Source organism: Gopherus evgoodei, chromosome 5, assembly GCF_007399415.2.
Source record: "Gopherus evgoodei ecotype Sinaloan lineage chromosome 5, rGopEvg1_v1.p, whole genome shotgun sequence".
Lineage (NCBI taxonomy): Eukaryota > Metazoa > Chordata > Testudines > Testudinidae > Gopherus > Gopherus evgoodei.
In genome coordinates, this window is record NC_044326.1 from 46,785,315 (window position 1) to 46,811,235 (window position 25,921).

Below are 25,921 nucleotides of genomic sequence, written 5' to 3' on the forward strand. Positions count from 1 at the left end.
AAAAAAGCATTACAGAAAAAACTTAGTAAAAACAATAAAGTTTATATGCAGGTGTAGCTTACCAAGCAACCATCCATATGCACATGGGCACACTGATATTAAAAACAACAAGAAGTCCTTGTGGCACCTTAGAGACTACCAAATTTATGTGGGCATAAGCTTTCGTGGGCTATACCCCACTTCATCAAATGCATGGAGTGAAAAATACAGTAGGCAGGTATAAATATACAGCAGATGAAAAGATGGGAGTTGCTTAACCAAATGGGGGGTCAGTGCTAATGAGGACAATTCAATCAGGATCAATGTGGCCCATTCCCAAGAGTTGACAAGAAGGTGTGAGTATCAACAGAGGGAAAATTACTTTTTTTTTTACTGATAATAAAGTACTTCAGGACCTTTCCTGTCTCTTTTGGCCACAGTTTTATGTCAACTCCTGGATTGAGTGTGTCCCTTCTCCCAAATCAGGGCTATTTCTTTATATAGTGTGCAGTTCTTTGTTTGCCATCTCTTGAACTAGGACAATCCAGTATATGCTATTTCCCCTGCATTAGGGATTTTAATTAATTATCCCCGCAGTGACTTTAGTTCCTACAGGAAACATCTTTTAACTCACTCATTGAGCCAGCCCATAAAGATCCAGATAACATTATAAAATTGATGCAATAGTCTTTGCATATTCCATGCTTCCAAAGCATCATATCTGTCACATCTATGAAGTATTCTCACTGCACCACATTATCATGAAATGACGCATTAATGCTACCATGCTAAGCTGACATAGGCAAAGTGCTGTCACACTGTATATGTATAAAGTTTTATGTTACCATTACACTTCTTTGGTGTGAGATTGTATAATGTCACTGCATTGCATCAGCATGAGGTTACATGTCATCCTTCCATAGTGGCATGAGGTGTTGTGGGCTTAGATGATTTCACTCTGTCACCAGATCAGTGCAAGATGGTGCAAATGTCACCATGCTGTGTAGATATATAATCATACAGTGTTACCCTGCTTCATGAGATGATGTGACGTTACCACACTGAGGTAAAGGAATTGATGTGATATCACTGGGATGGAGGTGAGGTGATCAAACTGATATTGTCACTGGGGTGGAGATGAGGTGATTGATGTGATGTCATTTGGATGGGGATGAGGCAATTACTGTGATGTCACTGGGGTGGAAGCGAGGCAATACTGTAATGTTATGTGAGGTGACTGATGCAATGTTACGGGATAGAGAGGTGATTGACGAGATGTCACTGATACAAAGTGATCAATGCGGTATCAGGTTGGCGGTAAAGCAGTTGTGGTGATGTCATGTTGCAGAGCTGAAGTGATTGATGTGACATCACTGGGGTGAGGCGACCATTGGGATATCACGGGGTGGAGGTGAGGTTATCAACGTGATGTCACTGGGGAGAGGTGATCGCTGCGAGGTCACAGAGGTGAAGAGAAGGCCCCAATATGATGTCACTGACTTGTTATGGGCAATGACACGTTCTGGGCCCGGGGGAGGGGGTCACAAGGTCAGCGTGCATCAGAGCCCCCTACAGGCGTACCTCTGCCAGCAAGGGCTCCTTAGCTCACCGCGCACAGCGCGTAGCCCCCTGGGCGGGGCGGCTCCGTTAGCGTCAGAGCACTAGGGGGCGGCTCTTTAGGCGCTGCCTACGTTACCCAGCATGCCCCAGCGCCGAACCCGGAATTGACTCTCTGCTGCAGCCGGGTCGGGGCCGCCTCGCCTGTCAGGTTGTCGCCCCCGTTGCTGCCGGGTGTTTTCGGTGTCGGGTCAGCCTGGTAGGTGCTCCCTGGCGCGGCGGGGCCAGGCCCCTGGGGCTCTTTCGCTGTGCGGCTCCATCCCCGGCTCATGCTCTTTTCTCTCCTCGCAGAGCGTGTCCCGAGCGGCCGGCCATGGCGGATACAGCGCAGAACGGGCCCATGCAGGGTGGCGCCGGCGGCGGAGCGGTGGTAAGGAGAGGCCCCGGCTGCCCTGTCCCAGGCGGGCGCACCGTCCCTTCCGTGCCCTGCAGTATCGAGCTGAATTCTCCCCCCAGATCTGCCCCCACTTGGGGTATCACTGGTTCTAGTGCCCCAGGGCCCCACAGTGCCCGGCGCTGTACGGACAAAGACTCCCTCTCTGCTTTCAAGTATGCCTCTCTTTGAGCTGCTGGGCCTATTCCTTAACCTCAGCATTTCCCTTTCTTGCACATCCTTCCTCCACCACCCTCTTCGGGCTGTTCTGCTTCTGTCTCTTGCTCTCCCCAGCTGTTCTGCTAATTGTTTCCAAGCTTTCCATAACCATCATATTCCAATATACCAGAATCCCTGAGGCCTCTGCCAGTCAGTGAGGGCTTGTCCCTGCCAAGAAACGACTAGGGAGGTGTTTAAAATGTGGTAGCCAGCATGTTTGAAAATCCTGTGCTAGACAGGGCAAGCTGTAGTTTTGAACATGTTAGTTGGTGAAGGTTCAAATTCTCTCACCTTGATTTACTAACATGTTCAAAACTATAACTTGCACTGTCTCCATTAAGGTTGTAAAAACATGCTTTATTTCCTACTGTGGACAAGCTGTTTAGTCTTGGCTTTGGGTCAACTTCTTTCTTACAGTATCCCTGTTCCATCTCATTGTGTTAATGTCCTCTTATATAGTTTAAAATTGCCATTCCTGCAACATCACTGATAGGAAAGACAGCAGATGCACACATGACGCATATGCACACCACATGTATTATTAAAACTTCATATTGGTGAAAAAGAAAAATGAATATCTAATTTGACCATTTGTTTTAATTGTTCATTTTGTAAGCTTCAATCAGTTTTAAGAGGAAAAATAAGAAAGTTTCACTTTCTGGTTCACATAAACTCTGTCTCTGTTTCAGTGCATGACATTGCAGGGAATGTCTAAATTTGAATGAACTCTTAATTAAAGTGTAATTTGAAATTGAAACAATTCTTATCACAGACCACATTGTAAATGCTTTTTTGAAATCTCTTAATTAAAACACGTTACACGTATATTGCAACCATTACGTACAAATTAAGTGAACAGATCATAAAATAAAGACGCCTGTAATTTTTAATAGTCAATACTTATTTCACAGTTGTTGGTCCCAGCTCATATCTGCATAAGCTACAATATATCCAAAATAAAACAAGTGCATGGAGGTGGGAACTAATCTTCAAACTTCTTCAGAGGTATTCAGGCCAGATCTTTGCCCCAGGCTTTTCCAACTGGAAGGCTGCCCTAAATGAGGCATTTGGGGTTTCCCCTGATGTATAGGAATCCATGAGTGGCATAAAGTTGGTTTCACACTACCTGTTTCCAGCACTTTTGGCACACTGAGCACATTTAGGGTAGGAAGGTGTGTGGATAGAGCACAAAATGGCAATGATCCAGCGATCTCTGCTCAGTCAAATGCTTCTAAGGAGACTGCTCCTGCTGGTAGACCATCCCCAACTGGTCTCAGAATAGAGAGGTTCTTCCCCTCATTTCTGCCTTTAGAGTCCTGGGCTGAGCACCTGGCCCTAGAGATGGGAAGTGTAGACTTCAGTCAGAGCCAAGAAAGTGGATGCTTGTATCCATACAGAGACCTGGGAGAGTCAGTTGGGCTAAGAAATTCATATGATCAGATCTTATTGCAAGACTGGCTCTATACTGAGTTATAATATAAATAGAAAAATAAACTTGATAGGCCAGTCGCAGCTAATTTCGTATTGGCATATAAATAAAGTCTCCTGATAAACTATGCATTACTGAAAATAGGAAAGAATGTCCGGCTTGGATGTAACTAAATGTTTAGACACCAACTTGTGGGGGTTTTGTTTGTTTTTTCTTTTCAATATAGCAATTTCTGATGACTAATAAGTTGGACACAGCAATGTGGCTTTCCCGATTGTTCACAGTCTACTGTTCAGCTTTATTTGTTCTGCCCCTTCTAGGGTATGTATTGTACTATTTTCAGTTGTTTGAGTGTTACAAAGTAACTAAGTTTTATTTTATGCTTATGCAAGCTTTCAATTTCCCCAAGATTACACAGGTCGTAAAGAAATGAGTGCAGTTTATTTGTTTTAGCTTGTCTAGGTTTTAACTTTTACTTGCACTTCACCAGAACAGTTTGAGAATGTAAGTTTTTAAAAATAATTTTAATGAAGTATCTAACTTGGTTCTTAAAATCTTTTTCTGTTTCCTTGGAACTGACTAGGAAGACTGCTTTTTTTTTTTCCCCCTGTATTCCTGTGAAATAATGCTTTCAGTAGTTCTGTAATGTTGAGTGCTATGCACATCAGCAATGTTATGTAAATACAAAAGACTTTTTTTAAAAAAAAAACAAATTAATACTAATCGTTGTCTTGGCTGTAATAGTAGAAATAGCTTCAAGTATTGTGCAGTTATGATGCAATCCTCAAGGGAGGATGGTTTGTATGGTAACCTCTCCTCTGATAATTTACAGGTTGCATGAAGCAGCTAGCTTTTATCAACGTGCCTTGCTAGCAAATGCGCTTACCAGTGCTCTTCGACTACACCAAAGGTTACCACATTTCCAGCTAAGCAGGGCATTCCTGGCCCAGGCTTTGTTGGAGGACAGCTGCCACTACCTTTTGTATTCTCTCATCTTCGTTAATTCTTATCCTGTTACAAGTATCCTTTATCTATGTACTCTTTCACATGTTATTATTACCTTAAACATTACTCCCATGAGTGAGGATTGTGACACTTAATTCTCTTCCACAGCAGCCTTCATTATGATATGAGAAATTGATTTAAAACCAAAGTGCGGCTGCTATCCATAGAACATACAGCATAGTTAAGGCTATGATTATGTCACGGGCTGCTCAGCCCACATGCAGGGAGACCCTAGAGCTCTCACTGCAGCAGTGGGGGACCCCAGAGCCCCAGCAGCAGTGGGTGCCGAACCCGCCTCCCCATTTTGTCAGGGGTATCTTTAGTGAAAATCAGGGACAGGTCACGGGCTTCTGTGAATTTTTGTTTATTGCCTTTTACTAAAAATATCTGTGACAAAAACTTAGCCTTAAGGATAGTCAATATAGCGAATCTCTCCCACATGGCATGTGGCCCTTACCTGGAGGGACCACTCATACAGTGAAAGTACATTTCAGTCTCTACTTCTAGGCAATTGTGTTTTTTGTTTTTTTGTTTTTTCTTGGGGAGACTTGGGAACTATGGCAGTGATACAACAAACTCACAGTCATTGGATGGTAAGATCTGTCACTACCACCGTGAGCTAGATGTGAATTATATCTGATTTGGTACCCCACTTCTAAACTATTGATTTGAGCTATTGAGGCTTCTCCTTAGATAAGTTTATTTTCACTGTATTAATGAGAATTTTAGCTGTTGAAATAGTAGCTTTCAGCTTGATGACAAGCAACAGGAATTTAGGAAGTGGTTATCTTCCTTCTTCAGGTTTACCTATTTTATTTATTGTTTCACTGTACTACGATGTGCCTGGCAGCAGAGACATCTGATTTTGCCATCTTGAACCGGTAGAAGCTGTGTGTGTGGTGGTGGGGGACTGTGAAGTACAGTATGTTAATAGCAAGTGTGATGCCATTCTTTGTCTAAAACAGCATTATAAACCATTCTTTAGGGATTTCATGCTTTCACTGTTGCCAGTTAATACTGTAGTAGCTCGTAGAGTCAAGTATATACTGGAGTAAACTTTTTTATGGGGAAGAAAAAAGTTCCTGATCATTAAGTAGTATACGTCAGGATTATGATACTTTGACAGTACAGACTAGCTTTTGAATAACTTTCTTTAACACCTTTAATCTGTGTGTGCACTGTCCATTTTCTGTTAACACTTCAGACTCATCAGTCTGAGCAGTCAGTTCACACTAAGATAAGCCCCCTTTCCTTCACTTCAGCGCCAGTCACTTGGTCAGTTATACAGAGGACTTTAATTTGCAGTTCTGTGACCTTGGATTCAGAATGAGGTTTTGAACGCACACTGTGACATGACATAATACCAGAAAGTGGCCCTGGAATATATTATGCTTTACTTCTACATTCAAGTTCTCTTCTAGAGAGTAGAGATGCCAGGCAGTAGTAATCAGTCTCAAGTACTCTTAGGAACAAGAGAGCTTTGTGGAATTCAGTTTATGCCCCTTACACCTGTTACATTTCACTGTCTGTTGTAAAGGTTGGTCATAAAAAGTTTCTTGTTATGGTGACAATGCACTAGATATCTTCCCAAATTCATTCCATTGACTCATCTCAGGAAGAAAAATGTAAACTCCATTTGCTGACTTTGGCTGATAACTTTTTTTCTGTTACTGTAGTGCCTCGAGGTCTCAGCTGAGAGCAGAACCACATTATGCTAGACAAAGTTTACGATCTAGATAGACAAGAAAGGGTGAAAGGAAGGAAGGTTTATTATTCCCACTTTGCGGATGAAGAGCCAAGGTATGAGGTTGTCATAGGCCATGTCTACATCTAAAATTTTGCAGCGCTGGTTGTTACAGCTGTATTAGTACAGCTGTATAGGGCCAGCACTGCAGAGTGGCCACACTTACAGCAACCAGCGCTGCAAGTGGTGTTAGATGTGGCCACACTGCAGCGCTGTTGGGCGGCTTCAAGGGGGGTTCGGGGAACGCGAGAGCAAACCGGGAAAGGAGACCAGCTTCGCCGCGGTTTGCTCTCGCGTTCCCCGAACCACCCTGCAAACCGCAGGGAAGGAGACCTGCTTGCTCGGGGTTCGGGGAACGAGAGAGCAAACCGGGAAAGGAGAACAGCTTCGCCGCGGTTTGCTCTCGCGTTCCCCGAACTACCCTGCAAACCGCAGGGAAGGAGACCTGCTTGCTCGGGGGTTCGGGAACGAGAGAGCAAACCGGGAAAGGAGACCAGCTTCGCCGCGGTTTGCTCTCGCGTTCCCCGAACCACCCTGCAAACCGCAGGGAAGGAGACCTGCTTGCTTGGGGTTCGGGGAACAAGAGAGCAAACCGGGAAAGGAGACCAGCTTCGCCGCGGTTTGCTCTCGCGTTCCCAGAACCACCCAGCAAACCTCAGGGAAGGAGACCTGCTTGCTCGGGGTTCGGGGAACGCGAGAGCAAGCTGGGGAAGGAGACCAGTTTGATTACCAGAGGCTTCCTCGGTGATGCTGGGATACCTGCTTATTCCACGGAGGTCAAGAAAAGCGCTGGTAAGTGTCTATACTTGATTACCAGCGCTGGATCACCAGCTCTGGATCCTCTACACCTGAGACAAAACGGGAGTACGGCCAGCGCTGCAAACAGGGAGTTGCAGCGCTGGTGGTGCCCTGCAGATGTGTACACCTCCTAAGTTGCAGCGCTGTAACTCCCTCACCAGCGCTGCAACTTTCTGATGTAGACAAGCCCATAAACAGATAAGAAAAGTTAATAGCACAGAAGTACTTTATATCTCTTTGACTGTAAAGGGTTAACAAGTTCAGTAAGCCTGGCTGTCACCTGACCAGAGGACCAATCAGGAGACAGGATACTTTCAAATCTTGAGGGAGGGAAGTTTCTGTGTGTGCTGTTAGAATTTGGTTGTTGTTCACTCTGGGGGCTCAGAGGGATCAGACGTGCAACCAGGTTTCTCTCCAATCTCTCCAATACAGGCTCTTATAAGTTCAGACTAGTGAGTACTAGGTAGATAAAGCGAGTTAAGCTTATGGTTGTTTTCTTTATTTGCAAATGTGTATTTGGTTGGAAGAAGTTCAAATGTGTATTTGGCTGAAAGGAGTTCAAATTGGTATTTTGCTGAAAAGATTTTAATTTGTACTTGTATACTTAGGCTGGGAGGGTGTTCCCAGTGTCTATAGCTGAAAGACCCTGTACATATTCCATTTTTTTTAAATTTACAAAGATAATTTTTACTGGTTTTTCTTTCTTTAATTCAAAGCTTTTCTTGTTTAAGAACCTGATTGTTTTTTTATTCTGGTGAGACCCCAGGGGACTGGGTCTGGATTCACCAGGGAATTGGTGGGGAGAAAGGAGGGAAGGGGGAAAGAGAGGCTAATTTCTCTCTGTGTCAGGATTACTTTCTCTTTCAGGAAGAGTCTGGGAGGGGGAAAGAGAAGGAGGGAGGAAGGTGAATTGTCCTCTCTGTTTAAAGATTCAAGGAGTTTTGAATCACAGTGATCTTCCAGGGTAACCCAGGGAGGGGAAGCCTGGGAGAGGCAACGGTGGGGGAAAGGGTTTTCTTTCCTTGTGTTAAGATCCAGAGGGTCTGGGTCTTGGGGTTCCCCGGGCAAGGTTTTGGGGGGACCAGAGTGTACCAGGCACTGGAATTCCTGGTTGGTGGCAGCGCTACAGGTCCTAAGCTGGTAATTGAGCTTAGAGGAATTCATGCTGGTACCCCATCTGTTGGACGCTAAGGTTCAGAGTGGGGAATTGTACCATGACAGAGGCGATTAAGTGACTTGCCCAAAATCCTTGATGGAACCAAACACATCAAGAAGTGTCTGGGTCAACAGTAATACAGCTGTGTGTGATGTCTGTCTCACAATTACAACTAGGTCTGTTAAGTCGTTTCAGAATATCACAAAAGAGGCTGCTAGCTGATTACGAACTCCTCTTCTTTAATGTTATTTTTTCAAAAGAAAACAGCTACAGAGGGAACTGCTATACACATACATATCTCTGAGCTCTGAATAGCTGTCACTCATTTTGAAAACTTCTTGCTAAGGATAATGCTATACTTCATGCTATAACAACTGTATTATGTAGATATGCTGGCATATATTCATCGTACAGAATAAATGTATTAAAATATTTTCTGGCCTATAATTTTCCTTATTGCTTGCTTCAGTGAGTATTTTCCCGGTTCTGCTGTTCTCGTTGCTTCATGCTGCCACATATACAAAGAAAGTTATTGATGTAAGTATGGTGCAATATATTGCTCAGTACTTTTTGACGTAAAATGGCTTGTATTTAGGGGTTGTAAACACATTTCAAAGGGTTGCGATTATCCTTTCTTTCTTTATGGCTAGATGGGAGAGTGGTCTTGAAACGCTTTTGTATTCCAATGTGGGGTCACAATATGGTAAAGTTGAGAACCAATCAATTTAATTTTTGCATAATAAATATAGTTGGATGGTCTAACCTCCTGACACACAGACACAATGTTTGTAGACAAGTCTCCTCTTAGTTTGAGATGCTCATCTTGCTAGCCAGCTTGTGTTGCTTCAATACCGGTACTTTAGAATATGTTAATCCTATTTAAGCTTTGTGCTCTCTTTTTCTCTCCAGTTACTATCCATGTGGAAGCAAATGACTTCCATGTTTGCCTACTATGCAGAAATACTTGAGATAACTGACTGCATTGCAACAGATTATGGTGGGTTGCCTCTGGACCCCCTTCCAGCTGCACTTAGACAAGTGCTGTTTCAGTAGGTGAAGCAGCAAAGTGCTTAAAATAAAGTTGGAAAGCAAAACAATATTTAAAGAAGCTGCTTCTCAGCCCCAAATCCTCACTATGTTGTTTTGTTTTATATAATACACACACTCTCCTTTGGAATCTTTTCTTTTAAATTAAATTTTCCATATGCTACAGGTACGTATTTTGTTCTAGTGATCAGAATAAAGCTATTGGCCATTGCTATGGCATCTGTAACTAAAGAGAAAAAGGGTAAAACTGGATTTTTACTTTTCCCAAAATCACATATTTTCTCCATATGTCTTATGGATAATGCTGGAAAGTGGAAGATGCTTACTTGCCTTTCATAGAAAATGTTGGGATTAACTGTTCGGGAAGTATGTAAATGTGGGGTATTTTTCTGCAATGCTTCTCTTTTCTACAAAAGCCCTATATTTAAAGTATCCTTTAGAGGATCCCAGAATCTTATTAGTTTTGAAGTAAGTAGGTAGGGTCTCAAAAGTTGCTGAAATTAGTATGGCTGACAGTCGTTTGAGTTAAAACTAGAGCAAGAACGGAACTGGACAACCTAAGTGACTCTAACTTTGTTTTCCCTTTCTAAAGGCAAGAGGTTTGAATAGTCTGCCTTTCCTGAGAAGTCTTTTAGAGAAACTAAATGCTAATCAACAAAATATTCTAAAATTTATTGCTTGCAATGAAATTTTCCTGATGCCAGCTACAGTTTTTATGCTTCTTAGGTAAGAATTACAGAAACATTTTCTAATATATTTACTTCCATACTTGAACATTTCCTACCCAAAGCCTCAATCTTGCAGTTAGTTCTACATGGGTACAGGTATGGAGCCTATGTAAAGCTCATGGCAGGTAGCTGGGATTTTAGCTTTTACACAGGCATTTGCATCCACTTCTGTGTTTTGTCTTGAAAATTGGGCACATAAAGCACTTTATAAATGGTAATTTTAATGAGAACAGTAATGCTGCATTTCTTTCGTTTTTAAAATTTCAATTGTGGTGTAGCATGCAGTTGTTGCTTTTTATTTTATAACTTTCAGCCTTAGTGGATATGAATATGCTGGTGTTTCTAGATATCTTATTGCTTTTTGTTGTCAAACCTGGATTCTCAAACAAACATGATCATCTGACTGTCCTCAATACATAAAATATATAGAGTTGCCTTATTTCTAATTGCAAAACATATTGAGTTTGTAATGACAAAACTCAGAACAATCTTTTTCCTTTCCTTTCAGTGGCCAAGGGAGTTTGCTTCAGCCTTTCATTTACTATAGATTTCTTACACTGCGTTATTCCTCCCGTAGAAATCCATATTGCCGGTAAGCATTACATTGATTTGAGAATTAATAATGTATTAAAACTTATGTACAATAGTATGCTAAAATGTTACATGCTGGAAATGTAATTCATATTTAACTGGGCTTAAAAAAAAACCCTTATTCAAAATTACATTTTCCAAACAGCACCATATATGGGAGGTTGCTCTTCTCCCTCACTAAATTGTAGTTATATATTGTGAGAAGTTTTCTCACGACTGTTTTTAGATAAACTTTTTGTGAAGTGAAGCTCCTCAGTTCCAGGACAAGTTTTGTGGCCACAGACTAGAGAGCCAAAACATCAAAAGTACAGTATAATACAAGAAATCAATCATTCCATTTTACTATTGAAGTCTTTCAACAGAAATCCAGGAAAGCATTTCAATCCTTGACATCTTAAAAAATCCTTTAAAGCAGTGCAGCATTTAATTTGATTCATTTGCTTAATTATATGTGCCCTGAAGAGATGAACTGGGATTTCACTGGTACTTATAGGATATTCTGAATTGTTTCTGTTGTGAGAGTGTTGCCATGCAGTCTTTCTTCCTGGAGGAGAGGAAGGGGTTCTAGAACATGGGCTTGTCTCTCTTCCTTTCTTGATGTCTCTTTGCTCTGTTGCTTGCATCTTCTACACCATTACTACCACCTTTCTCCCTTTGCAAAAAACTATCATCTTTCTTTCATGGTGTTCCCTTTTTGTCTGAGGCTGCCTTTTAAGTTTGAAGTAGCTTGCAAAAGTGATTAAAAACCTGAAGAATTTCAGGGGCAATAATTCTCGGGTCCACACTGAACATTTGTCTGTCACATATGTATTACACTTGTTGTCCTCAGATGCTTTCTAGCTACTTTGGGTCTAATATAAGATTCTTGAATAATTGAATTGAAGACTATTTTGAGGTTTAATAACTGGTGATCAACACAGCTGTGATGTAAATATATTTCTAATTTGATTTTTTTTTTTTTTTTAAATTTTCAGGACTCTTTTCACAGAGCTGAGGATCGTTGTTGAACACCTAATAATGAAGCCTTCATGCCCTCTTTTTGTAAGAAGACTGTGCCTCAATAGCATTTCCTTTATAAGCAGACTGGCACCAACAGTTGCATAATTAACTTTCAGAAATGTGTGTATGTATATATTGTGAACATTATGAGCTGCTGGCATTTCTGCTAATGGTTATAAATTCCAGTTTTTACACTGATCTCACTCGTTTGTATAAAATTGTCTATACATTTCCCTCTGATATATTCAGTGCATTGTCTCACAAATAAGTCCTAAGTTTCCAAGACAATATTACTATGCTGTATTGCTAATTGGTGAAAGTATCTGTTTGCGTCTTAGCCAAAATTATTTTAAGGAAAAAATACTCAGTCATACAGAATGTTAAACAAACAAAAAAACATTAACAGAGAATTGTACCTGGTTTTCCCCCATAAAATAGACCTACTGAAAGCAGAGAGATATATTTAAGAATTTTAGTCAATCCTAGCTGTATGCATAGCTACTATAAGATGTTACCACAGCATAACTTGTAGTCTGTTACAGATAGCAATTGGCATATGGACATATGCAGTACATTTTGGACAGTATTCTTTTCCACACTCCAAATATACCCAGTACACATAATTTGTTTAAATTCACGTAGTCAGTTCATGAATGCAAACATGGCCCATTTAGGATGTAATCAAATGGATTAAAAATCTCATGAACTGTGGTGGTTGATGTGACAGTTTTTTTGGAGGCGAGTCTGTTTTTTAATGTCATTTAAAAGTGAACACACCAATAAATCACCTAATGCCCTCATACTTTCACATCCTGCATTTGGGAGAAGTCTTAAAATGTGACCATATCAAACTCTCTGAACAGTGGGCTTGTGTTTCTATATGATGAATATCTTTGTTACTATAGTGAAGTCACTGACCAGTGGGCTTCTGTATAAAATGAAGCTGCAGTGTTTAAACTCTTACCCACCTCAAGTCATTGTGTAATGTAATAGTGCAAAAAATTATTGCAAATACAAGTGCTTTTGTGCCTAAATAAGACTGCAGCAATTTAGGCATTGCTACTTTTTAGAAAATATAAATTGTAAAATCTGTAGCTAGTCCTATAGGAATTCTTTCCCCAGTTACTAAGAACCTCACTGACATGGAGAACTTACGTAAAAGATTGCACCTGGTCAGACATCTGTTGAAACAAATTACTGTAGAGAAAATTTGGCATAAGTCAATCTGTTCCTATAATCGCACTACTAAACATCTTGACTTCAGAAATGCATGTGAACTTGAGTGCTGATTACACATTCATCCAGCATACCTCATTATTGTAAAGGTATTCATTTTTTTTGGGAATTACATTTTGTCTGAATTTAGCCTGTTTCCTTAAAATTTGGGTAAGATGTTTGGGCGAGTAGGCACAGTATACAGTTGATACTTCAGTTGCATAGAAGTTAAATTTTATTCATTGAGCTTCTTTATAATTCAGTGTCCTTTACTACTGCATGATCAGATCAGACCTTATACTAAATATTTGGAAAACTCTTGCTCCTTTAAGTCAAAATATTTCCTTGTAATTATCTCATTTCCTTATGTATGTTGCAGATGTAATTTAGACTTTTCAGTCATTAGTTTCTGTTAGGAGCCATGCATTGTACATTTTTGCTCAACCTCCAGGTACTGACAAAAATGATGTGAATAATTTTACTTGATTGCTCTGACCTTGGCTTTTTGAGCATAATTAGCTATTTATGGAACTGTGCAGAAGCAACTGCATGCTATACTCTGGTACAGCTGCTCAGATCTGCAACCAGCCTCAATGTCTGTGTCCTGTGATCTGAGTGTTTTTATAAAACTAAAATTTCTACAGCAATAAAATGAATATTAGAAAAGAGTTTGCTAGTAGTTGGCTTTTCTAGTTTATTTCCTCTTTGTAAAGTAACTGCAATATTCTGAGATGAGTCCTGAAGTTGAGCAGAGAGTGCAATTTTGGTGCGTGTGTTTTTCTCTGCCTAGTCCCATTACCACACCTGAATCTAACCTAAATGCTACACAGATCAGAGCCCTGACACATTCTTACATCCACCTTTTATTTTGGATCCACCTTTTTACTTATCCTAAGAAAGCAAGATTTTAAAGGTTAGCACTGGTGTTCACAACCCTGGAGGGCAGCATTCAAGAAAAATGTTAGTTTTTCTTTTAAATTTAAATTGTGGTACTTAAGCATCACATCTTTTAGACCCAAAACCTTGTAACCAAAAGAACAGAAATGTAAATGTAAATCTGCTCTTGAGCCTACCTATCTTTGTATGGCAGCATGCTGTGTCTAGGATGTTGAATGTCCTTGTTGGAAAATTAACATGTTTATCATTCTTAAATGCCATGCACATACGTGAGGCATGATTTATCTCATTTAGACCACTAATTTAAGAGAAATAACTCCTGATATACACTTGAGTAAGTGAAAGGTGCATAAAGACCTTTGCAGTGGTCGTGTAGCTGCATTGGTCCCAGAATACAGGATGCAAGGTAGGTGAGGTAATATCTTTTATGGGACCATCTTCTATTGGTGGAATCATAGAATATCAGAAAGGGACCTCAGGTCATCTAGTCCAACCCCCTGTTCAAAGTAGGACCAATCCTCAGTTTTGCCCCCGATCTCTAAGTGGGTCCTCTCAAAGACTGAGCTCACAATCCTGGTTTTAGTAGGCTAATGCTCAAACCACTGAGCTATCCCTCCCCCATGGCTGTAAGCTTTTTTTAGATCCTTGGCATTTAATTTGCATAAGTTCATTGAAACCTTCATCTCACACTGTTTTTCTGTTGTCAGATTCTGAACCAGCTAGGGGACCATCTGCTAGTGACATTGTGCCTGATTCACCACTTCATTTTTACATGGGTGTGACTTACTTGATTTCAGTGGAGTTATGCTGATGTAAAACTGGAGTAAAACAGGACAATTAGGCCTGTTTATTACAGCACCTGTACCATACTCTGAACACGTGGGAGAGTAGCTGGGTAAATAAGTGAGTAAGTCTGCTATGAATAGAGAACTTGAAGCAGATGAAATGGCTAGAAAGAGCAGAACTAGCAGGCCCGAGGAAGGTATGATTCTTTCTTTTAACTGGGTTGGTTTGGTTTTACTTAACTTGTTGGGGTTTCTTTGGTTATGAGAAAACTATGAGAAACTGATTACGAAACTTTCCATACCTAGGATTTAGTTTGACTAATACCCCAGGCTTTGTAGAAGGTTTCCTAATTACTCTGTCCACAGTATTACCCAGATTTAGCATATAGCACAGAGAGATGACTGGACAAAACGGCAAATATAGTTCTGTGCTTAGCTTGAACAACCTAGCTCGTCAATGCTTTGCAATACTCACAGGACAGCCAAGTTGTGGGAATAGTTTTGACCCCTCATTTTGCTTGCAAACTACAAGCCAACACTTTCCAGCAAGCGTTCTTGATCCTTTGTCAATCCTCAATACCTATTATCTGATGAACTCAGTGTTTTCCCATCATCACAAAAACAAGGTTGGAAATTTTTGTTGAAATTAAAAAAACCAAACAAACAATACCCCAGCTTCTTCCTTGTCCCTTCACTATTGTAAGTTATGCACATCATGTGCCAAGGCTATCATAGTTTGCATGCTGAACCGATGAGTATAGGTTTCATATCACTGAGTAGGTGAGCCTGTCACACATGACTATGACATCAGAATGAAGTTTTGCAACTAGCATGTGAAACTCAGGTTCCAGCATGACTACCCAAAACAAAATCACATCTAATTCCAATGAAAGGTTTTTAGGCTGACCAAATAGGTTGTGCTAACCTAAGTAACTCTTCTGAAACCAGATGGAGTTTTGTATGATTTAGCTTTTCACAATAAATTCATATGGCTGCATACAGAGGAGAGAACTGGTTGAGGAACATCAGATTACCTTTCTTTCAGTCTCCTTTAGATAAACATAGACTAAAGTACATGACTAATTTGGAGAAGTCTCTGACGTACAGTTGGGAAATGAGCAATGTCAGATTTTTTAAAAAACAAAATAATAGGTGTCTTATACACACCTGTCTTCCTCCTCATCTCTATCCAGATTCCTTCTACTTGTATTCCTCTTTGTACTTTCAGTGTATATATATATTGTCACTTCATTAGAAATGAGAAAATACCCTGCTATGTATAAAGGGGAGCACTATAAATTAAGATATTTTAAATTCTGTTCTTTAAGAATATTCTATTTCCAGTCACCATGTATTTTTCAATTTCTGTCCTAAATCTATACTTCACATTGTTTTTGAGATGCTAAAGGTATTTTGTGATAACATGCATATTTATATATAATTGCTTATTAGGTACTTATATTGTCCCCATTACAGTAGTATCTGAATGTCTCACAATCTTTAATGCACAATACCCTGTGAAGTAGGGAAGTATTATTCTCCTCTTACAGATGGGCAGCTGAGGAAGTAAGAGATTGCGTGACTTGCTCAAGGTCCCATAGGAAGTCTGTGATGGAACAGGGAATTGAAGCCAGGTCTCCTGAGTTCCAGGCTTTGGCCCAGTAAGTGGATCATCCTTCCACTCAGTAACAGAAATGATAGTTCTGTTACAGTTCCAAAAATACATTAAGGCTCAGATCCACAAAGTAGATTGCCCCCAGCCCTTATGTTGGGGAGTGCTGGGCAGGTGGTGTGGTCTTAATGCCCCCAGGGCCAGGCGGACGGACAGGCGGCATAGCACAGCCCCAGCCCTGGGTCTTGTGCTCACCAGCCCCAACCTGTCTGCCCCTGCCAGCCTCTTGGCCACACTGGGAAGGGAGGGAACTGGAAGCAGGCAGGAGGGGACCTGGGGCTGGAGTGTGGGCAAGGCCACGCCAAGCTGTTTTGGGGAGGCACACCCTTCCCCTGCCTATGGTACCCACCGCCCATGTGAGAGGTGCTGGACCTCTGTTAAAATCCTGCTTCCTCTCAGGCAGAGAGGGGAATTGAACCTGTGTGTCCCACATCCCAAGTGAGTGCTCTAAGCACTGGACTAAAAGTTAGATGATAGGCACCTCCACATCATCCATATTTTGAATGGGATCCAATCTGGTAGGCAGCCTTTGAGCATGCCTACTGTTTGGATTGTGCTCTGCTTGTGAATTAGACATTCATCTGCTGCCTACAGTATTTCCCCTTGGTTTGTGGATTGCTCTGGGGCATAGGCGGGAGATAGGCATCCAAATGCCCAGAGTGAGGGAGCAGTGTGTGTGCTCAAAAGCAGAAACATAAGTGCCTAGGGAATTTTTACCCTAAAAATGCCTGTGCCAAGTGAGTAGAGCACCTACAGTCTTTGGCAGGAGTTTTGTGGATCACAGTGGAGCCTAAACCTGAGATTTAGGTGCCTAAACCTGAGATTTAGGGCTTGTCTGTGCACTTCTCCAGTGTGGACTACAGGGGTGTGATTGGCAGCATTCACGGGCATGCTTTGCTGAAACCACCTTTCCACCCTGTGTGGACACTGCTGGTGTGAACTAAAAGGCGCCTGGTTCATGTTATCTTAATCCTATTAGAAAGTAGCACAAAGGAAGCAGGAACTCCAATTCCTCAGCAGTCAGTGAGCAAGTGTAGCCAGCTCCTTTGACTACCCTTATGCCCAAAGAGCTGATGTAGAAAGTAAAGGAGAAGTGGCCATAGCATTGAGTGACTTTGAGACCATCTGCAAACTGATGGAATTTAGAGCAGCTTGTTCTAAATTTCCTGGGGCTATGGCTGGCACAGAGCTGGCTGGAAAAATGGAATCATAACTGCCTCCCTGACATCTCTTCCCCCTTCGCTATTTCCAGTAGAATCAAAGTGCATCAGAGAATCTGATTCCATGAATACTGGTATGTGAGAGCATGAGACATCATCAGACCATGCTGTTTTACTGTAATCATCTATACTGGCTCATTTTAAGCAAAGGGGTGTACAATATTTGTGGAGAGAGTACAACCATCATGGAAATATTAAATTGCAATAGTATCCTAACTGCTAGACACTTCCCAAAAACACAGGAAGAGACAGCCCCTACCCCGAAAAGCTTACAATCTAAAAAGTTTTCTTTTCAAGAACAGGACCTTGAACAATCATTTGCTATATCATAAATACATTATCAATGTAATGAAATAAATCTTCAAAAGCTTCTTTTATAGCTCATGTCAGCATTCCCTAGTAACTTTTCTGCAAAAGCCGGATCCATTTTTAATTGCAAATATTGTACAGGTAAGAGAGTTTCATTGCTCCCACCATCTATACTATCCATTCTGTATACATTTCTAAAATAAATTGAAAAATTCGTTGTTTTCCTGTATTCAAGGACTGAGGCACACAAATGCTAATGTAGGGCTCAGAGGGGAAATAACTTTCTCCTGCATATTTGAGAAAATCTGAAGTCCTTTCAAGAAAATCTAATAAACGTAATAATCACAGCCTGCTGACACTAAGGAGAAAAGACCTCATTCGCTCTTTCTTTTATGCAGCGATTTACTGGTCCCTACTGATTTCCAAATTGGATCACCGTACTAAATTATCCATGCCAGTACCTGTGAAAGTAAGCACTGGGATCCATATTTGTTTTGTGTTCTGCTTAAATCAGCAAGAATGATAAATTTGATGGTATGAAATTGGAAATATCAAGGGCTTTCTTCAATGAATGAGCAAAATGTCTCCACTTGTAATTTATTGTGACCCTTTTTCACTGTATGTGCTTTGTATGTCTAGTATTTATTTCAACACAAATTAAATTGCTCTCTCCTTCTATATTGTCACATCTGTGGTATTATCTGATGTCAAAATCAAATTGTGTAATAATTGTTTTCCTAGATTCAAAGCAATCTTGCAATGTTTTGTTGCAAAGGAACACTTGGTACTAGAACTCAGCTTTCTTTTGAGTGCAGTTGAGTTACTAGTTGGAAACTTTACATATAAACTGTCCTCTTGTTTACAAAACAGTGCAAGATACTGGGAACTGATGTAATTTATTGTTTTATTTAATGGTGGAAATGAAGAACTAAGTTCAAAATCTCAAATGTCAATAAAGACTTAAGGCTGGATCATCAGCTTGGAGCTATGCTGATTTATCTCAGCTAAAGATTTAGGCCCCAATCCTGCACACACTTATGCACATGCTTAACCTTACTACTCTGAGTAGTCCTATTGATTTCAAGTTAAACATGTGTATAAGTGTTTGCAGGATCAAGGTTCTGTTCTGTAAGTCTAAAAAGAGGTTGCTTGTTGGTCATTATTACACAGTAATGAAATAAGGCCAAATACTGATAACTGTTTCCATGTGTTTAAATCTGGGGTAACACTGCTCAAATTAGTAAAGTTGCTTTGAATTTACACCAATGTAACTGAGATCAAAATCTGCCCCATAACAAATATATCAACAAAATCTGATGTTAAATAATGTGACTACAGACCAGATCCTGCTTATTTTATTCAAGTGAATAAGTCTAGGCTCTGCATTGGGACAAGAGCCAGCCTTAGCAGATTTACGGTGGGCTGTCAAATGATTTTTGGCTGCCACTCAATCTCTGCCCCCAGTCAAGTTGATTCTTTTCTATCATAACTGACATATAATCACATTGCTAGTGTTCAGTTTGGATCAAAGGGATAGCAAGATAATTCTTTGGGATAAAACCCAAACACAACTCATTTCATGTTTACATACAACCTGAGAGCTAGTGAGATAATTAGTTATTAGGTTGTGAGGGGTTTGGGGCCAGCATTATTAAAGAAAACTTCAGCAAAGGACTATTTTGAAATAAACAGGACAACTAGTGCCCAGCCACTGGACAACGTTGTGTTCATTCTGGTGAATTTCAGCACATTGCTTCTGTATGCTACACATTCTACATAAAAGTGTATAGGCAAAGCTCTCACCAGCAGATCGTGAGATCACTCCATTGAGTAATTAAGTTAAAAATCATAAATGATAATAAAGACATAGGACCAGATCATTAACTGGAATAAATTGGCATAGCTGCATTGACTTCTGGACATCAGGAAATTTAGACTTGAAATTAAACGAAGGTTTCTAACCATCAAAGGAGTGAAGTTCTGGAACAGCCTTCCAAGGGGAGTAGTGGGGCAAAAGACATATCTGGCTTCAAGACTAAGCTTGATAAGTTTATGGAGGGGATGACATGATGGGATAGCCTAATTTTGGCAATTAATTGATCTTTGACTACTAGCGGTGAATATGCACAGTGGCCTGTGATAGGATGTTAGATGGGGTGGGATCTGAGTTACTACAGAGAATCTTTCCTGGGTGCCTGGCTGGTGAGTCTTGCCCACACGCTCAGGGTTTAGCTGATCGCCATATTTGGGGTTGGGAAGGAATTTTCCTCCAGGGCAGATTGGCAGAGGCTCTGGGGTTCTTTCACCTTCCACTGCAGTGTGGGGCACAGGTCACTTGCTGGAAGGTTCTCTGCATCTTTAAGTCTTTAAACCATGATTTGAGGACTTCAGTGGCTCAGACATAGGTTTGATACAGGAGTGGACGGGTGAGATTCTGTGGCCTGCGTTGTGCAGGAGGTCAGACTAGATGATCATATTGGTCTCTTCTGACCTTAAAGTCTATGACTCTATGACTTCAGTTGCTCCAATTGCATTGCAATTAAAGCAATCTAACAGTTTGCAAAAAGGGGAAGAGAAAGTTGAAAGAAGGAATAGGACACGAAGGAAGGAGGAGGAAGAGCAAAAAGGAAAAGGCAGAAAAAGAAGTAGCAACTTAAAAAAAAGACTATATAACATTAATAATAAGAGCTAAGGAGCTTCTTGGGCTCTCTGGCGATTACACAACCCACGCAAATTCCGCTCTTGTTTATGACATTACCTGAATCCTCTGGATAGCCTTAAAGTCTTCTAGCTGGAAATTACTTATAATTTATTCTATATTAAAGTGCCATTGGAATAATATTTTTGGTGACTTTCACTTTGTACAAAACTGAGAGAGACTGATCTTGAGCTGTTTAAAATGAAAACAGATTGCTGCCATAGAAGGTTACTTGGGCCAGCCTACCATGGTGGAGGATGCTGCAGTGTGTGAGTACAGAGTTCTAGCTCATCCACCATTGCTGCTGCTTGGCTGAGCCACTTGACTGGCTTTTGAAGTTTTTACCTTCCCTGTTTCAATGTTAATTTTGTATATTAGCAATTTAGGGAAAATACCAAATTTGGATATGTGCATGGGTCTCTCTCTCTCTACATCTGACTGCATGTGTGTTTTTTGCTGGTATTAAATTTTATACTACCTATAACCCAGCAGTTTACCAGCCTGTCTTGGGTTCATATTTAATTTTTTTTCTGTCTTGAAAATCTTTTTACTTTATTCTGTTATTATTTTAATAAATGGCATGCTCTTCATTCTTGTAATTCTCGTAACGCCTCCAAAGCAGAAAGAGAGGATGAAATCTATTGTGGCATCTAGGACTTTGAGAGGTAGCATAAGGAAAACATCCATTGTACTCCCAGCCATGATCCCCTCTTGTTGTTAGGGTCAAAGAGGCAGTTCAATTAAGGTCTAATTTGACACACATTGAAATAAAGGAAAGTCTTTCCACTGACTCCAATGTATTTGGATCAGGCCCTTAGTGGACCAGATTTCTGTAATTACAGATTTTTGGCCCAGAGCTACAAAGCTGTTTAAACCCCAGACATCCCAGGTGAATGCTCTGACCACTGGACTAAAAGTTATAAGATGGACACCATCAAGTTCTTTTGTGGCCATTTTGTGTGGAGTGAGGGAGGCACCTAACTTATTCTTGCAAGAAGCTACCTAGGTGCGTAAGCTGCCTGACTCCAGGACATGGGTTTCCCATTAACAGATCACTATGCAGAGAAAGGTGCCTCCCTGCAACCTAGACTTTGGCACCTGTTTCCATAAGGGGGCAGGGCTTAGCATACACCACTGATGTCAACATCGCCCATTGGCTAGTCCCACCTAGCATGTTGGCTTTTATTGATTGCATTTTAAGGCACCTATCTCTCCACATTAATTGTATAGGAATCTTAAATTCCTAATTCAGGTTTTGTGAATAATAGAGTTCCTGTGATTTTCTAGGCATCCAAAAGTTAGGCCCTGCGACACTCTGCATTGCAATACCTAAATTCCTTTGTGGATCTGGTCCTTGGTTTTCTGTTTTAACATGGAGCCAAGCCCTGCTATCCTTGCAATAGCCACCAACTTGTCTGTGATGCTTCATCATTTTTGTTTCCTTCCTGTGCCAAAATTATGAGTTCAAACACAGAAGTAGCAGATACAGTAGGAAAATGAGAGTGGACTGTCCAGAGGTAACTTTTGCATTGCAGGAGGAAATGGCACATCAGAAAAAAATGTTTTAAAAACTGCCTCCATCTCTTTCGGAATTTGAGTGAGACCCTTCAGAGATTACAAATGTTTGAATAATTACTAGCCATTCACATTTTTGCAGATATCTTCACACATAGGAGAATGCTTTCCCACAATACAGGGAACTTTTTCTTGTCAATCTTGTTTTCTCCTTTTAAATTTTTATTACTGGACCCCCTGCCAACATAGTAATAAGTCAGCTGAACATGAATGCACCAGTTTACACTCTAAATTATAGTGGAGAAAACCTATTCCACCTTTACTGCTTTGCAGTTTACTCTAGTTTACAGCTAATTTAACATTTAACTCCATTGCAGTACATCTGGTACTTAATGATACTGCATCTGTTGCAGTACTAGCGATATCTTGCTATAGCAGTGATTGGGCTATTGGGAAGATAGGTGTTAATATCATTATTTCATCTAAGTATCTTAGTTCAGTCTGCCTTCACCATGCTTACAGGATTACTTACATTGGCAACACTACTTGCAGGCAGTGAAAGAAGTTCTGTGCCAGTGAACATGTCCTTATTCAAAATCAAATTGGATATGCATAGTAATTCTCTTAAGTGTTCAACAGTGTTGTGGATTATCAGATACATCAATTATCCAATTCCACTGCCAAGTTTATTTTCTGATTAGATCCAGGAGCATGCTCCCCACAGTGATGCAGACCAAGAGGAGTAAAGCAAAGAATATTTGGCACAGTTATATAAATGAAAATCTAAGACATTTTGGAACTTCCTCAAAGTTGTCAAAAGGCTTGCATGAAAACATATAATCTGATTTCAGTGGGATTACTTAAATTAAGTATATGTGTTAACAGGAATGGGGCCTATTTTACGATAAAACCAACAGAAGCAGGAGAATGAACACAGAGAGGGGAAAGGGTATGATAAGGGCGAGAACAATGTGATTATGCAATCAGTGGGGAAGTTAGTGCATGCATCTTGAAAGTGAATTTTGTTTATAGTCTTATGCCTTTTATTAAAGCTATAGCTGTTACCTAAAAACAGTAAGTTTTGAGAGAGCCTTCAAGCAGGAAAAGGTGGAGCTGTGGCAGAAATGATCAATAAAATTTCTATGTACTTATTTTCAGTATTTAGTATGATAATTTAAGCAGATTTCAAACATTACAAAATAGATTAATTAATTGTTGCTGTTGGTTGTTGTTATTATTTGCAGCAGCATAGTCTGACAGATAACGACTGGTCTGAGTAACAGGAACTCCTGACTTTGAATTCAGTCTCTGGCACTGATTTGCTCTGTGGCATTAGGCATGTGACATAAACTTGCTGCTTCAGGTTCTTGGACTGTAAGATGGTAATATTATACTTACCTGCCATTCAGAAGATTAATTATTTAAGGTTGTGTATATCTCTGAATTATTCTGTTACTGTTTGAGTATTAAAATATGAAAAACCTACTTTACATCAACATTGACAAAACCAAATGTGTCAGCCCTATTGTAACTAGTTACTGTAATACACCAGGATACAGCAGAGAGCAATGCAACAAAAAAAGCAATGCTCTACCACTGAAAAAAATGTTAGGGTATAAGGCTGGGTAACTGTAATAATGAGAAAAGTGTAGTCACCTTATTGTCTTAATAGTTATAGAACTAAATTTATAATGAAAATGAGGGAACATCCACTCCAGCTGCCTATCAGCCATTACTGCCAGGGGCTCTGAGCCTGACCACACATGCATCTGTTTAAGATTATGCACCTGATTAGTTCCATTGACATCAGTGGGGCGCAGACCCCTGGGAATGTTACGTGCCTGGCAGATCCTGTTATTGACACACGAAAGGAGCAGACATGGTGTCAGCTGTTACTGGGCCTTTCCAAACCCTAACAAATTAAGCTTTTTTATGTGTAAAAGTGTGGGTGAGTATTAGGGGCCGCATATTACAAAGCACGGTAAATTTCTAGCCTACGAACAAAACTCCTCTCGTTCATCAATTAATTGTACGATGCTGCTCGTCGTAGGTAGTCCTGCTGCCTTTCCCACAACCTGGCAGCGGAGACTAGCCGGGCAGGATTAGAACCTGCCACCCTCCCCCTTGCTAGGCGGCTGCCCTAACCCCTGCCTCACCCAGTCAACCGCCAGAAATGCGTCTGCTTGGCATTCGAAGCGTGCGCGCTCCGCCTCGCGCTTGCGCGTTCACGAGGAAGGAGGCGTGTGTCCGGCCGCGGTCCGGTCCCCGGCGCAGCCTGAGCGCGCGCGCACCGTTTTACATCCGGGTCCAGCGACTCCTCCCTCTCCCGCCGCTCTGGACGCTTGGGGGGCCGCTTCCGCCCCCCGCCGGCTGGCCGGCGCCGGGTGCTCCAATGAGAGCGGCTCCCTCTCCCTGCCTTGCGGAGCCAGGCGGTGCCGGCCGGAGCCCGAGTCCGGGTCCTGCGTGCGCGAGTCCGGCAGCAGACGAGGATGATGCCGGCTCTGGCCGCCCAGAGGCGGGGATGGCGCTGCCTCAACCGGCTGTACCTGCGGTGCCCGGCGGCGCAGCTCAGCCGGGTCTGCCACGGTGAGTGGGGCTGGCGGGGAAGCCGGGCCCTCCAGCCCCCTCCCCCGGCCGCCGCCCACCCTGCCCGGACCCGCTGATGACACAGCTCTCTAGGGCGCCTTACTCCTCCTACACGGCCACGCTTCCACACCCTCGCCGCAGCCTCCCCTGGGGATCTGGTCGCCCCGCACTTTCCCCCCATACTGTGCGCCCTAAAGACCCCCTAATCTTAGCCCACCTAGACTGCCCCATACTCTATTTCCAAAACCTTCTGTCTCTCCCACTCAGTGATCCATCATATTCCCACAATTTGCCAAAACCTGGTGCTCTTCAGTTACAGACCCATATTCCCATTTGTTCCTTATCCTTATCACTTCAGTGCTCCCTCTCACCAACTCAGCGGCTCCCCAAGGTCCCATCATAATATTTCATAGCCATGAGCCTCACGTTTTGTCTGTCCACTGTGCTAAAGGGAGCACCCCCAATGTTTTCTCATCTTGACCTCTGTCATTTAAAAATTGCCTGTTTGCTGTGCTGTGTTGCAAACAGCCTCTCCCACCTATTCCCTGTTGAAATTGACTGAAGTAATCAGTGTGGGATGAGGCAAAAAAATGGACAATAAAAGTACTGGATAATAAACCGGAGGAAACAGTCCTGTACTGAATTAGGTCTCTTTTGTATCTGAACGTCTATGAAAAGGAAGTAGTTGAGTAAATTACATGATGACTTCCTGTAGATCAGGTACTTAATCCTTGTGATGTTTAGGGCCACACTGGCAACTTGTGGAAACCCAATATTTTTAATAATTCATGTATATGTTTTCTTGTGTAATGGGTAGAAGTTTCAGAAATTGCTTGTCCTTTGAGTTCTCTAGCAATAAAAACCTGCAGCTGGTCAGTTTTATGATTATGTGGTAGTGGGAGAAGAGCTTGTTTGGGTATGTCTACATAGCATTTTAGAGTGATCCTCCCAACCCTGGTCAATAGCACTAGCTCTAAATATAGCATTTTGAACTAGCTAGATTTTGTGTCTGTAGAATCCATATAATTCTTTTCATGTAGCTGTTTTCTCCAGAACACATACTGTACTGCTGTTTTATATAAAAGCTGCCTAGTACTCTTGAGTAAACTTTCCAGTTTATATCACAGACAGTTTCTGAAAATAAACAGACAATAGTTTGATGCCAGAATGTAATGGCTGAATTATTTTAGTCCATTATCAAGAAGTTTCCTCTTTGAATGTGAAATGTCCCCAAAATGTAGATACATTCAAAATACAGTTGAGTTTAAAAGCATGCATTTGTCAAGTACTATAAAGTGTTGTTTCTGTAACTTCTTAATTTATTAGCCAGGTGGTTAGC

General features: G+C 41.3%; 2 protein-coding genes across 4 annotated transcripts in view; both read left to right on the forward strand.

The window, feature by feature from the left end:
* The first annotated feature begins 1,696 nt into the window (after positions 1-1,696).
* TMEM33 (transmembrane protein 33) lies at positions 1,697-15,223 on the forward strand. 2 transcript variants are annotated; one of them, XM_030563706.1, is made up of 8 exons: positions 1,697-1,795; positions 1,888-1,966; positions 3,844-3,938; positions 4,450-4,637; positions 8,790-8,857; positions 9,960-10,093; positions 10,604-10,687; positions 11,661-15,223. In XM_030563706.1, the coding sequence occupies exons 2-8, from the start codon at positions 1,910-1,912 to the stop codon at positions 11,788-11,790; spliced, it is 756 nt and encodes a 251-aa protein (XP_030419566.1). In that variant the 5' UTR covers positions 1,697-1,795; positions 1,888-1,909; the 3' UTR covers positions 11,791-15,223. The 2 variants fall into 2 exon arrangements, with proteins under 2 accessions (XP_030419566.1, XP_030419567.1); XM_030563707.1 differs by lacking the exons at positions 1,697-1,795; positions 1,888-1,966 and adding an exon at positions 1,990-2,145.
* Positions 15,224-24,318: 9,095 nt separating this feature from the next.
* SLC30A9 (solute carrier family 30 member 9) overlaps positions 24,319-25,921 on the forward strand; it is a 68,291-nt gene continuing 66,688 nt past the window's right edge. Inside the window, exon 1 of one of the 2 annotated variants that reach the window (XM_030563789.1) lies at positions 24,319-24,582. In XM_030563789.1, coding sequence (XP_030419649.1) covers positions 24,486-24,582 — 97 coding nt within the window. In that variant the 5' untranslated portion in view covers positions 24,319-24,485. The remainder of the gene's footprint in view (positions 24,583-25,921) is intronic. The other variant, XM_030563788.1, reaches the window with a different exon arrangement.

Bases quoted from the DNA above. Each gene is read 5' to 3' on its own strand.
- TMEM33 (XM_030563706.1), top strand. From the start codon at position 1,910: ATGGCGGATACAGCGCAGAACGGGCCCATGCAGGGTGGCGCCGGCGGC. The intron at 3,939-4,449 runs GTATGTATTGTA...GATAATTTACAG, and splicing joins TTTGTTCTGCCCCTTCTAGG to GTTGCATGAAGCAGCTAGCT. The intron at 4,638-8,789 runs GTATCCTTTATC...TGCTTGCTTCAG, and splicing joins TAATTCTTATCCTGTTACAA to TGAGTATTTTCCCGGTTCTG.